This window comes from Leuresthes tenuis, unplaced genomic scaffold (genome assembly GCF_036924035.1).
Source record: "Leuresthes tenuis unplaced genomic scaffold, fLeuTen1.0.hap1 SCAF_3, whole genome shotgun sequence".
Classification (NCBI taxonomy): domain Eukaryota; kingdom Metazoa; phylum Chordata; class Actinopteri; order Atheriniformes; family Atherinopsidae; genus Leuresthes; species Leuresthes tenuis.
Window position 1 is genome coordinate 25,599,407 of NW_027325357.1, and position 13,380 is coordinate 25,612,786.

At 41.8% G+C, this 13,380-nt stretch overlaps 3 protein-coding genes across 4 annotated transcripts; 2 read left to right on the top strand and 1 right to left on the bottom strand.

Moving 5' to 3' along the window:
- Window positions 1–283: 283 nt before the first annotated feature.
- snai1a (snail family zinc finger 1a) lies at window positions 284–3,727 on the bottom strand. The gene is made up of 3 exons (XM_072382775.1): window positions 3,367–3,727; window positions 2,381–2,899; window positions 284–1,743 (listed from the first exon to the last, which is right to left on the bottom strand). Exons 1-3 carry the CDS (start codon window positions 3,440–3,442, stop codon window positions 1,559–1,561), a joined length of 780 nt encoding a protein of 259 aa, XP_072238876.1. The 5' UTR covers window positions 3,443–3,727; the 3' UTR covers window positions 284–1,558.
- A 3,067-nt stretch (window positions 3,728–6,794) lies between these two features.
- LOC140304217 (tumor protein p53 inducible nuclear protein 2) lies at window positions 6,795–8,885 on the top strand. 2 transcript variants are annotated; one of them, XM_072383202.1, is made up of 4 exons: window positions 6,795–6,956; window positions 7,629–7,798; window positions 7,946–8,045; window positions 8,200–8,885. In XM_072383202.1, exons 2-4 carry the CDS (start codon window positions 7,690–7,692, stop codon window positions 8,447–8,449), a joined length of 459 nt encoding a protein of 152 aa, XP_072239303.1. In that variant the 5' UTR covers window positions 6,795–6,956; window positions 7,629–7,689; the 3' UTR covers window positions 8,450–8,885. The 2 variants fall into 2 exon arrangements, with proteins under 2 accessions (XP_072239303.1, XP_072239302.1); XM_072383201.1 differs by having other exon boundaries at window positions 6,795–6,949; window positions 7,623–7,798.
- Window positions 8,886–9,066: 181 nt separating this feature from the next.
- Window positions 9,067–12,833, top strand: LOC140304043 (glutathione hydrolase 7-like). The gene is made up of 15 exons (XM_072383058.1): window positions 9,067–9,193; window positions 9,372–9,562; window positions 9,637–9,785; window positions 9,866–9,983; window positions 10,066–10,133; window positions 10,216–10,289; window positions 10,404–10,585; window positions 10,654–10,741; window positions 10,821–10,951; window positions 11,049–11,137; window positions 11,650–11,802; window positions 11,915–12,032; window positions 12,141–12,278; window positions 12,384–12,483; window positions 12,790–12,833. The coding sequence occupies exons 1-15, from the start codon at window positions 9,067–9,069 to the stop codon at window positions 12,831–12,833; spliced, it is 1,770 nt and encodes a 589-aa protein (XP_072239159.1).
- Window positions 12,834–13,380: the final 547 nt, after the last annotated feature.

Sequence of the window (13,380 nt, forward strand, 5' to 3'; positions counted from 1 at the left end):
ACTTCACCGACTTGCATATCCATCAGTGTTTGCACAGTGACAGTGAGAAGTAGATGACAGGTGGAAACTGGAAGCAGGTGCACTGAGGTGTTCACCCGCACATCTGCAATTCAGTTTCAACACAATGGCCACTTTATTTCCCATATACAATGCTGAACAGAAATTTCCCAGTTAATGATCAAACAGACCCTTATGAGCCGACATCTCACTCCTTTCCATGTTAAACCAAAGCCGAGATCAAACTGCCGTGCAGCTTTCCAAGGGCTAAAGTAAACAACAGAGGTAGATTTAATAAACATAAATTACTTTATTGAATGAAAAGGTTTCAGTTATGACACATACAGGGAATAAAAGTAAACACACAAGCATGGTACAAAAAAAAAAAAAAAAAGAAATAACACATCATCTGCACATTGCACTAGAAAACAGCCATAAAATATTTAGGAAAGGTAAAAGTTCATCTTTGTACTGTCCATTCAAAAGGCTTTCATCACATGTTAGGCAACCACGTTTCCATGGTGTAAACAGTAAAAAAAAAATCTTTGGTCCCAGCCTTTTGACTTTTCAAAACTGCATAGAACTCATTTCTGCTAATACTGCAATCAGATTTTAAGCCATGGCTAATAAATGAGGTAAAAAAAGGCACATTTTGGTTGTAGAAGTAATACAATTTAGAGGAACATTCATTTAAGTTATATGGCTTTGGCTGATGAATTTAACACTGTGGTAACCTTGAGTGCATGGCTTTCATTTTCATCCACATTTCATCTTCTTTGGGAAAATAGCACAACAGCTTTTCCTATCTCTGAAATTCATCAGATTAAAGGGACAATCCGGGTGTAGTCAAAACAGAGGCTTAAAATGATCCCCACTGGTGAAAAAAAGAAAAAGAAAACTTTAACTGGTGCCATTCTTCTGCGGTGACATGCTTCCTCTTTTTTTCTTAAGCAAACCAAGGGCAGTGGAAGTCACCTGCTATCAACCAGCGAAGGTCATGGCGGTGGCACCTGTTAGCACCTCGTCTATCTACACCACAGTACCAGGGACAGCTGTGTGTGCATTTGATTTTGTGTGTGCGACTGTGTGTTCTGTGACACGCCAAGAGATTTATCCCACCCACGCACCCCTACCTCTGAGCAGCTGTGTTTAGGCCATGATCCTGAGCTGGCCGGCACCAGGACAGAGACAGGAAAGACACCTCTTACCCCAATGAGTTCACGACGTATTTGTTGTTTGGAATGGGCACAATAGCAACAAAGGGACTGATAGCAAGTGAATTTTGGTATTGTTCAGTTCAGATTTGGTCCAGCCTCAAGACCTCAGTCAAAATTGGAAGAAAAAATAAAATCTGCTTCCCAGCTCTCTTATAATAAAACAGAGAAGATGAGAGGCTTGTGAAGTCATATCCATAATGGAGGTTTTATTTCCTCTTGGTCTCTTAGATTAGACCATTTCATGCTTTCTGTGGCCTTGCAGGTCCTATACCAACTAGCAGGGCTTGTGTTGACCTCCTCTCCAAAGCCGTAAGTCCTCTGCTCTGAGCTCTTTGTCCCCTGTCTCACACTGAGGTGGAGCAGCACCCTGAGGAGCTGTGTTTCTGCAACAGTGACATGCGGCTGAAGGTGCGAGAGCAGACGCCACATTGGTACTTCTTCACCTCGGCATGTGTCTGCAGATGTGCCCGCAGGTTGGAGCGGTCAGCGAAGGCCCGGTTGCAGTGGGGGCACGAGAACGGGCGCTCACCTGGATGGAGAAGGATGTAAAACATCTCATTTGACTTCACAGGAAACCCCGTTTAATGTGTTTACAATGGTCATACTCATACAGTTACAGGCTTCTGAGTTCACAGGAACTTTCCATTAACACCTCACACACACACATTGTAAAGATAATGAAAAATCACATGGTTGGCTGGTGGGGTCAAAGCCTGACTAAATTAGCATGATTCAATCAGAGCCAAATGAGATTAGCACACTAACAAGTTGCTGCAGTTACTAAGTGCTCAGTGATAGTAGTGAGCCTTCAGGCATTCTTTAAGCCTTTTGTCCCTCCTCTGTCCCTATTCTGCTGTCTTCCCTAGCAGCCGTGATAAGATAATTAGCCGACGAGTCATTGTTTCTGGGACATTAAACACAATGAGTGATCAATGAGTACTGAGTTGACAAAGGGCTTCCCTGTGTGATAATGTCTGCCGATCAAGTGTTGACTTCATCAGCCTGATTATCATGGCAAAACGATAATGCACTAACCCGCTGACTTACAACAACAGCAATTCAAGAGAAGCTCAACAATTTGGCATCAAGTCATTCACTAATTTCAACATTCATCAACTGACTGTAACTTTGTAAAGTTTTCCAGTATATTATAACACTCCTCTTACCTGTGTGTGTGCGGATGTGGCCGCGCAGCAGCCACGGCCTGGAGAAGGCCTTTCCACAGGTGGTGCAAACACAGGGCAGGGTGTGTGAGCGGATGTGCATCTTTAGAGCCCCCAAGCTGGTATACTCTTTGGGACAGTGTTTGCAGAGGAAAGCTGGCCTGGCTGCTGTGGTGGGGGTCTCCCTTTCTTCCTCCTCCTCTGGGGGACTGATGTGAGACATAACGCCGGTGCATTTCATCCGTTGTCGTGGGGCATACGTGTGCACAGGTTCAGGACTAGGGGGGTCAGACGTGCGCCCTTCATCTTCCTCTCCACTGCTGCTAGCACTGCTGCTGAGGCTGCATGGGGAGCTGAGGTCCAGGGGAACTGATGTGGCAGAGGGCTCTGACTGCGAGGTGGGCAGGTAGAGGGCAGGAAGGACACTCAGGTCCCACACCAGACCTGTGGTGAAGCAGGTGGCAGTGGAGGTGCTGTCTGCTGTGGAGAGCTCGGCAAGAGAAAACCTCTCCAGGGAGGCGTCTGAGAGGAGATGGAGAGATGTTTTACGACAAACAACCAGCATTAAAAAGTGCATGAAATATATTAAACAAAATGACAGAATAAATCAGAATAATCTGAAGACGTGAAATGCACGTTAGATATGTTAAGCACATGTACACACACTATTCTGTCCTCATCTGTTGTGTAATTTCTTAAATTTTCTCAGCTTTGACTGAGCATAAAATAAGAGACATATGGGAAAGTTCCATGGGCCGTTTCCTCCCACGTATTCACAAGGGCTTGTAACATGAATGGAGCTCTGTGTGCGTGCAGAAAGGGGGGAAAGTGCATCTAACGGGCCTCAACTTGATCGGGGAGTAGCCTGATTTACAAAATGTTGCTTGGCTTGATTTAGAATAAAACAGGAGGTTTCCTGTCAATACTGCGACCCTTACGTAAGACTGCTGTCATAATAAATTCAAGGAATAAACAACTTTGCGACTCACCATTCTGACATTCCAGTTCGCTGTAGTTTGGTTTTTGTTTAGCGAAGTACTTTTTGACCAAAAAAGATCGAGGCATTGTCCTTTTGTGTCTAAACTATCGTGCGTAAAAGTAACCTGTGGTCACGGCGCACAGTTTCTACGAGGTGAGAAGGCAGATTTTTTCGTAGTCCACGAGTCCTTGTCAGAGACTGAGAAATATCCTCCTGCGAACCACAAGCTGGGGTGGACTTCAGCAACCTAGTGATATGTGCAGCTTCGATGCAGAATGACTAAATGCTGGCCTCTGTTCTGAAATAGTCTGACACAGGCAGTTAGGGGTGTGCTCGCCCTGGGGGCCCTCCCAACTTCGCATATCGGTTCTCGAGTGTTTAGGAAGAAGCCTTCAAGCTCACACAACTTCCAGCAAACAGAAAACATGAGCTTCACAACGTTAACACGCAGGAATCCAGCGGTACTGAAGAAAAGAGGTGACGAAACTGCAACTAATAGCGTTATGAGAATGAAAGTGTTAGTGGGACCTGTGTGATCCATACACGCGGATACCTGACATGTGATCAAGAAACATTTTCCACCTGTAAAGCCCTGATTAATTCTGGTATAGATAGATAGATAGATAGATAGATAGATAGATAGATAGATAGATAGATAGATAGATAGATAGATAGATAGATAGATAGATAGATAGATAGATAGATAGATAGATAGATAGATAGATAGAACTGTATATATATATATGTATGTATACGGATACAGTGTTGTACTTTGTCAGTGCTGTTAAAAATACTTGAAAATTTGGAAGGGGTGAATATAAAACTGCACGTAATTTAGTTATTATTTCGTTTAACTCGAGTTTTAATGGGAACAACCTATATAGACTGTACTCATCCTGGTTGTTACTGGTTTCTGTGTTGATTGATTAGAGACACGGTGTCGCTTCATTTGATAAAGATGCACATTAATATGCAAGTGTATCAGTATTAGGAGTGGCTAAATTAAATGGAGTAATTGCACCATCTGCTGGACGAAAGTGATGAATGATGTGTTCAGGAAACACTGGATGGCGCTATGTCGCTGTTGGCCGCAGTAAATGAGAGCAAATTGTCAAGTTGTTTCACCTATTGAAAGAACACCTGAACATTGTCTGTTAATTTCTAACTCTCACTATCTTTATCAAACAGCTGCAGGAATAATCAGTAATAATCAATAATTTTCTCATTACTTTCTACTCATTGTGTAAAAAAAATCCCACATTTAAACATGTATTTCAACAGATTTTTTTCCAATTATGGAGAGATTTTTACAACAACAGACTCACTGTGGATGGGAAATACTGCATAAGCAGTAAGTATTATTAATTAGTAGAGCACTGAGGCTTCGCTGCAGTGATACCCACTGTGTTGAATAGGAACGAGGAGTGTAGTACATGTAGTATACAAGCTTTCAATATAAAACTGACAGGTAACTTTGAGGCAATTATTAGTTTTAATTTTTGCAAGATAGAATTTGATGGCTATATGATAAAAAATGCGTATAATTGTGGGTTAACATAGGCAATGTGTAAAAAATGCTCACATCTTATGATTTGGAAAGGATCAAACTGAATTGGAGAATGTCCACAGAGGGAACCAGTTTCAAGAGCCTCAGTGAACAAAGGTGAAAAACGTTAAAATCTTTTTCAAAAGGAGAAGTTGACTGTCTGTGATGTAGTTAAAAAGCTGACTGTTTTTTCCAAAGTCATAAACAAATAAAGGCCTACCTAATAGGACAGAGCATTTTTTGAATGTGGTTTAATCTGGATAAATAACACAATCATGCTCCCAGGGACATCTGGGAATTTAGCAAATCTAAGCGAGAAGGCTTTGTGGGCGTGGTGTCTTCTTTCCCAAACTTTATGCCAGAATGGTTCGCTGTCATAGTTTTTGAAAATCTTTGTTTTAGAGCATTTCACCATCTGTGAAAGTCCTGGTTGGAATTCTTGGCCCTTGAGTTGTGAGCACAGAATTTAAATTTTGATAAAAAGTCCAAATTCATGATCTGTAAAAAAAAAAAAAAAAAAACACACACACACAACAATAACAACAACAACAAAACATTTTCATGTCATGAAACAAATAGAGGCTTGATAAAAGTACTGGAACTTAAAATTGGCACACGAACAAAACCGAAAGGTGGTGAAGAAGCTCTTATTAATTCAGTTTAGAATTCAGTTTTATTAATCTAGTGCCAAGTAATAACAAAAGTCTAGGCACTTTAAAGATACAGTCCAAATCAAGGCAATTATAATGCATTTAATTGTAATTTATTTATGATCCAGTTGACCAACGTATCACATTGTGTCAATGATTCAATCCCCTGTTCTGCGGTGACGGTGGAAAGGAAACATCCCTTTTTAACAGGAAGAAACTTCTAACAGAACCAGACTCACGGGGTGGTTGGGGGTTGAGACCACAGGAAAGAGGGGACAACAAGCACCAAAACACCAGGACAGGGATGAGCTGAGCAGCATAACTTAGGGATGTTTCAGGGTCACCTGAGCCAGTCTTAACTATGTGCTTAATAAAAAAAAAAGAAAGTTTTAAGCTTAATCTTAAAGGTAGAGAGGGTACCTGCCTCCCTAACTCATACTGGCAGCAGGTTACACAAGCGATAGGCCTGATAACTGAAGGCTCCCCATTCTACTTTTAGAAACTCTGAAGAAAACCTGTCTGAGAGTCAAGTGCAAGTGGGAAAATATCAAACAATGTGATCTTTAGGTCAGCTTTATATGAGGAGATTATTTATATATATATATATATATATATATATATATATATATACATAAATTTAATTTTAAATTTGATACTGAATTTAACAGGGAGCCATTGAAAAGAATCCAGTTCTGGAGAAACAAGCTCTCGCCCTCAAATTCTCATCAGAACTGTTTGATGCAGATTTTGGATCAGCTGGAGGGTTTAAATTTTGTTTTTTGGGACAGACAGCAGGTCAGCAACACAAAACATGTATCCAACAGCAGCACACAAGGAAGTTTGCAAAGAAACTGACATAAGGAAATCCCCTTTTACTTTGAAGTACAGAACCGGTCAATGTAAGAATGTAAAGACCTCAGATCGACAGCGAACTTATCAAATCACAAGCACACAACTGATAAACAAATGTATGAACGACAGTTTAACTTAAACTACACACTAAAAAACACACTCCCGCACAATTCATCTCCTGCCTCCGTCTTCCAAGCTTTTATGTATTCAGCCCTTTCCACCTTACAATGCTCGAACAAACTAGTTGAGACGAAACAAGCACAAGTCTGAGTTTTCTGAAATCTGATGGTAGTTTTCTTGACCGCAAGGTTTGATCTTTGATGAAACTCAAATCAAGCTGCGGGCTCCGTTTGCGACCTCTGATTGGTGGTTTCCGCTTTGTGGGCGGGGCGAGTGCTGACTGGTTCGGTTGAACATTTGAAATACAAAACAACAATCTTATTGAGGCGAAGCACAGGCTTGTATTGCAAGCTTGTACACTGGTTTTGAGCAAAGGACAGAAACTCCACAATGGTCTGCGAGTCAAACTGAGAAACTAACCACAGGTAAGGTGTTAATTTATATTGTATTCAGAGACTAATAAAATAACCCCTGTGCATAATAACTATATGATGCTGATTCACCGTCACTGTTGGTTTGCAGAAGATTTGTATTGTTGTAGCCCGTGGTGTGCCCTCATATTACTGTAAACAAAGGAAGAGGCAGTTTGATCGAGAGATTTTAAATAACGCATTTTAAAGAGCATGCATGTAAACTGAGATCCGTTTGTGACAAACCCTCTCTTTAAATGCAGTTGCTTTTAATCCTATTATTGGCACCCGAATCTATGATAATCACTGATGCCACCATTAAAACAGACTCCAGAGAGCACGCCAACGTTACGTTGAACGACTCAGCATTAAGGATTTTCCACTGACAGGATGTTTGATGAGCGAAGCTCCGCCCCCACATATTTAGAAACAGATGGACGAAACAATGAAATTCTGGGGGAGTTGGCGTCCTTTTTCAACCTACTGTACTACCAGGAATTTTATTGGACGTCTTAGTCAGCTGATCCAACACTGATTAAATTTAAAAAAAAAAATAACAGGAGGGAAGCCTGTCATGGCGTCACCCACCCCCACAATCAGAGAGTCCTTGTTCTGAATGGAAAGTAGTGATTGTGCATTTTATAGGTATAGTGATCTGAAAGCTACTATTTATCCATATCCTCCACAGTTGAAGTCTATTACAAACACTGGAGCTTCCTGCTGCACTGAACAAGCGAAGCAGGACAGAAACAGTTATGTTCAGAGCGATCACTCATCTTCTTTTTGGGGGAAAGGAGGAGGCACCTGAGGACGCGAAGTCTGGACAAGTGGTAGAGGAAGGATGGCTTGTTGTCACTCATAAAGGTTGAAACATTTAATATTCAGGATATCGGCAACAAAAACAACTTCTATGCAAATATACAGAGTTATGTATTTATATAGGGAAGATTTGATGGCTGTAATGGACTACAGCCCAGTTAACGTAACAGATGTCCACTTGTGTTTTCACAGAGGCAGCTTCAGCTGAAAACCAGGACGCTCAGCTGGCTGATACGCAACAGTCCATCTCACCTCTTCATGGAGATGCAACTGCAAACATGGAAAGTGACAGGTGAGGCAGCATAAGGCCTCCTTACTGGCAGTGTGTTGCATTTTGACCCCAAGATATTGTATTTGTATAAAATTTCATGGACAGAAAAATTCTCAACGATTTTATTTATTCTATTATTTAAGTGGCTTTTAAATGACGGATTTTCTCTTTCCAGGATGGAAGATGCAGAGCTCGCCGCTCCTAGCAGCAGCGCTGCCACCACTAGAGCCATGACTGGCTCTTTCTCCCAGCCTGAAGCTCTTGCAGAGCTGACACAGTTAACCTGCATCCAGAAAGCAAAGGCCTTGGCAGACCGGCATCACGTGTCCCGCAACGCCATCCAGCGCCAAAACCGTGTTTGCCAGGGAGTCCAGCGGCACTCCTTCCACCTCCAACAGCCAGGACATCGCAGCCTCGGTCACTGAAACTCTGCTTATACAACCATGAATTAATCAGATCCGATGGCTTCATGCACATTTAATCTTATCTTAATGCTCAAATGAACACACACTCTCTTTAACGTCATGTTTTAGGAAATTTTCCAATTTTGTGTGAATTTTTTTTGAAGATGAACACCTAATCTTAACTCACTACAAGACTTGACAATTGTAATCAGGTAATGGGCAGCTATATTATTGCTTTAACTTGTACTATATCAAAGTGTTTTCTTTGTATGTGTATGCGTGTGATTTTATACGTGTGGAGGAAAAAGGTGCTGCCTATGCAAAATGTATCCTCAAACATTTTGGGCAAAGTGATATGCTTTGGGCATTAATGTGCATTTACCCATATGTGCTTGGCTTAAAACTGTTTTTTTTTTTATTTTATACGTCAATAAAAAGTCCAACTTTGAAAACAGAATGTCCCGATGACACTGAACTACTCACAGTCTCACTGAGGCAAATGTTGACCTCATTGGTTTGGAGGTGATTGCACCTGTGCTCAATTCCTGCTGAAGTAGGAGTGCACTTTGTGGAGGAGTACAATAAGGAGGGCTGCTGTGTTTTTGAGCCAACTCAGTACTTGTGGAAGTACAGCAAGGATGGATGTTTTTCCTGAAACAAAACTAAACAAGCAGTCAACATTTAGCTACAAGAGTTTTGGCAGTTCGTCCGAGTTGGCTGATGGGTCAGTGCCAAATGACTTTGTCAACGACTTGACGAAACATGGTGAGAAGCAGAGTAGATTTTGTAGTTTATCTCTTTTTGTAAATTTGTTCATTGTCAAAGGAGGAAAAAAGGGAAGCTCTTTGGGTTCTGAGGTTTTGAGTAAAAACAGAGATTTGGCTTATCAATCCCTTGAGTTTCCATTTAAATCAAGATTTAAATGTTGTTGATGCTGCCACAGATCTGATTCAGCTGAGAGAGGTGTCACCTGGTAGCCCAAATATGTTCGACCAAAGCCCGCCCAAACTCAAAGAGAGGGAGGAGGACTGCTACAGCCAGGGCGTGCCCATACAACTATATGCTGTATGCATTATCTTTGCCATGGGAGTGACCATTGCTTTGGTTGTGAAAATTTATCTGGATACAAGTTTGGTACGTTGTGACGTAAGATCCACACAAGTCCAGTCTCGACTACACCATTCACCCCAACTGCAGCTGCTCTGCAGGTCCTCCCAAAAGGTGTGCTGTCTGATCATGAGCTCTGCACAGTGGTCGGTGAAAGAGTTCTTCGTGACCATGGGTCCAGCGTGGACGCAGCAATCGCTGGCGCCCTGTGCCTTGGTGTTGTACATCCACATGTGTCAGGTGTTGGTGGGTATGTGACTGATGTGCTGTAGACAGGATCTCTGTGAACTATATGCCAGGCCTTACCTCTTCATCTTTATCTATCTGCAGAGGAGGAGTGATGTTGATTCATGACATGCAGAGGAATGAAACCAGGGTGATAAATTTTCAGGGATCTGCACCAAGAACAATGAAAGAGCAAATGCTGCAAAATGCCTCTGATATTAAGGTAATGGAAGGTCAGGGTGAGGAGCATCATATCTGCATATTTCAGATTTTATTATTTTAGTTTATCTATGAATTATTCTCAGCCTGGTCTACTTGTTGGAGTGCCAGGTATGCTTATGGGGTTGCACCATGCTCACAGCTTGTATGGAAGGTAAGCGCATAGAACAGCATCTTTATTTTCTTCTTCTAGAATTTGAGATTGTGGTAAATATCACTGTACAAATCCTCTGTAGTCTGTCATGGCCGGATGTTGTCAGCAGAGCTGCAGATGTAGCCAGGGAAGGATTCAATGTGTCGCACAGTCTTGGTGAGTCAAACGACTCCTCTTTATGGTTTTGTATTTTTGCTTTTACACCTCATGTCAAAGCTCATGTTATTTCATCTGGGGCTAATGGTGTGGCTTATATGTCTTTGTCTAAAGCTAATGCAATATCTAAGATACAAGGCGAACAGTTCCTGGAACGTTTCAGGGACCTGTTCGTCTCAGATGGCCGTGCTCTGAGTCTTGGCTCATATGTAAGAATGCCTGGTCTGGCAGAAGTCCTGGAGGCTGGCCTTCTAAATTTCTACCATGGGAACTTATCACAAGAGATGGAGAATGAGGTAATTCAAACAGATTACATGGTCTGTTTTCATGGTAGGAGATCTTGGTTTTCTCTTTCTGTACAAAGGTGCAAGCAAACGGAGGGGTCCTGAGCAGAGAGGATATCAGTAACTATAGTGTAGAGGTACAGCAACCACTTGAAGGCCACTACAAGGGTAAAGACCACATTGAACTACAATATTCACTAAAGAAGCATATTCACCCTCATCTGGAATCTGATTTGTTTTGTTTTAGAGTTTATAATTCAAGTTCCTCCTCCCCCCTCTGCTGGTGCAGCCCTGATAGCTGCTCTGAACCTTTTAGAGGGCTTCCATCTCCGAGATAGCCTTGTCACTGAAAATAAAACATCCCAATGGATTGCTGAGGTACTGGGTGCTGCAGTGTAAATTAAGCAGAATTTTAGATAATGGCCTTTTTGAATCAGTAGTTCCCTGAAATGTTTTATTTTTTTCCCCCATGAAGGCTCTGACAGCAGCTTTAGCAATGGCCAGTGGACTGGGTGACCCGAAGTACAACTCTTCAGTAACTGAGCTGCTTTCTGTCATGCTCAGGTGAAACACACTGTAGTATCATATTTCATTATAGAGCCCACATCTGTCCATTCATTAGTTAGCCCCACTTTATTCAAACTAATGATGGGTGAGAAGTGAAATACACATGACAGATTTCCAGTTTATCAAAGGGCTTAGGCGGATACATGCACGCTCTCACTCCTACCTTCACCCAGTTTAGAATTGCCAGTAAACCTAACATACATGTGTGAAGAAGCCAGAGCACCACGCAGGCACAGGAAGAACATGCAAACTCCACACAACAAGACCCAAGCTGGCCAGCATGTTCAATTCAAGAACCGACCTCCTGTGTGACGAAAGGGCTCACAATTTCACAACTGTGCCATCCTCACTGTTGATAATACACTATTTTATTTGTTAAAATAATTAGTTTGCTCATAAAATGTCAAAGATAAAAAGCCCATGCATGTCTCCAACCGGACCCCGGAAATGAATTGCTAATCTGTGCCTTATAGTTTCCACCCATATCTCACTCTCTGCTCTTGCTACAGCAAGAATCAGACGGAAGTGCTCCATCAGACGATGAATTACTCCCGAATTTCTCCAACTGAATACAGCTCTACTATCCACCCCCTCCCAAAAGAGCTGTTGACTGGACAAGTCGTAGTCATGGGGCCAGATGACCTCATGGTGTCTGTTGCAAGGTGCTGGTGTTTCTTCCTACAGTTTGCTGTTGATCATGTCAGCAGGATATGTGTGGTATGTGCTGCCAAGCAATGTGACATTCCTTTCTTATCTGCTGTTGTTATGTTGTAGTTCGTTAAGCAGGCCATTTGGGAGCCGGATTGTGACCAAGTCAGGCGTCATTCTCAACAGCCTCGTTCTTGACTTCTTCTGGCCAAATAAAACAAGAGGGCAACCTCAAACTAACCAGGTGCAACACCCCTGCAAATCTTGACCAATAATCAGTCACACAGAAATGGTTGTTTTTAGAGTTTCCTTTTTTTTTTTTTTTTTAATCTGCTCACCATTTGCTCTGCAGACAAATGGTGTCGAGCCAGGAAAGAGGCCCCTGACTCTTCTCATGCCCGCTGTGATGCTGCCAGCCTGGTACAAATGTGGGACCTACATGGCACTCAGCAGTTCAGGTGGACAAAACCGTTTGAGTGCAATCACCCAGGTTTGATATCTCCACATAATGAAAAGATTTGTATTCGGACTCCAGAAGAAGGTTAGACTATCTTATAAAAAAAAAACCTTTTAACATTAGAACTTTGTGTTTTAGTTGCTAGTTGGTGTGTTGTTCCACAATAAAGAGAAGAATGACAGCTTCTCTTTGAGAAGATTTCCTCCTCAACCTGAGACAAATGAGCTTCGTGTTGACAGTAAGTATGACATCATGTTTTGTGGCCGACCTTTGCCTTAAAACATTAGTAATTTAATTTCCTTTCCCAATTCTCTCCATCAGCTAAATTCCCAGATCAGAGTGTGTAGTTTTTGCACGCAAAAGGCCACAAAAGTTAATTGAAGAAAACTTCTGCTTTTTTTGTGGATCCAGAGGAATAAAGCTATTATTACAGAAGTACCTCATTTGTATCGTACTTATTTGAAAGATTGTTGTGTCATGTTCTCTTTCAAATTGACCTTCTTGGGGCTCAGAGCTGTTGCTGAGCTCTCTGATTGTCCTCCAGTGATGCGCTTCTGGTACTGTGCTCACCAGCCAGCAGTTGATTAACTTTCCTTTAACCTAAGCGTGAGCAAAAATGCTTTCACATGTGGTTTGAATTTATGAAATAATTCCAGTAACTCAGTAAATTGTTTTTAAATAAAGCTAGGGTTTGATGAAGGAGTCATTGCTATTACATGTGTGTATGTTGAAGAAAATGAGGGCTGTTATGTAAAGCTGATGTTCAGTCAAGATACTGTCACACATGCATGCTGACTGCGTCACAGGGATGTCGCGTGGTTCATGTGGACAACATGTCACTCAGAGCTGCACTCAGGCACTGGTTACTGTAATTATTTTGCTGGCTGACTGACACTGTTGTTTTCTTGCAGCTAGACCAGTGATTAATGTTAAGAAATTAGCTGGTCATCTCCCTTGTGGTTTTTAAAGTGGAAAAGGGAGTCTCCTGCGTCTTCATCAAAACATGGGTGGGGTTTCAAGTCTTATCTTCATGTTGGATCTAATGACGCTGCACTTTATGTGGAATAGAACAAGAGTCCTATGTCATGCAAAGGATTTTTGAAACTTGCATATTATTTACTTATTAATGCAGGTA

Bases quoted from the DNA above. Each gene is read 5' to 3' on its own strand.
- LOC140304217 (XM_072383202.1), top strand. From the start codon at position 7,690: ATGTTCAGAGCGATCACTCATCTTCTTTTTGGGGGAAAGGAGGAGGCA. The intron at 7,799-7,945 runs GTTGAAACATTT...GTGTTTTCACAG, and splicing joins GCTTGTTGTCACTCATAAAG to AGGCAGCTTCAGCTGAAAAC. The intron at 8,046-8,199 runs GTGAGGCAGCAT...TTCTCTTTCCAG, and splicing joins GCAAACATGGAAAGTGACAG to GATGGAAGATGCAGAGCTCG.
- LOC140304043 (XM_072383058.1), top strand. From the start codon at position 9,067: ATGGATGTTTTTCCTGAAACAAAACTAAACAAGCAGTCAACATTTAGC. The intron at 10,952-11,048 runs GTACTGGGTGCT...TCCCCCATGAAG, and splicing joins CATCCCAATGGATTGCTGAG to GCTCTGACAGCAGCTTTAGC. The intron at 11,138-11,649 runs GTGAAACACACT...CTCTTGCTACAG, and splicing joins CTGCTTTCTGTCATGCTCAG to CAAGAATCAGACGGAAGTGC.
- snai1a (XM_072382775.1), bottom strand. From the start codon at position 3,442: ATGCCTCGATCTTTTTTGGTCAAAAAGTACTTCGCTAAACAAAAACCA. The intron at 2,900-3,366 runs GTGAGTCGCAAA...ATCTCCTCTCAG, and splicing joins CGAACTGGAATGTCAGAATG to ACGCCTCCCTGGAGAGGTTT. The intron at 1,744-2,380 runs GTAAGAGGAGTG...TTCTCCATCCAG, and splicing joins CCACATCCGCACACACACAG to GTGAGCGCCCGTTCTCGTGC.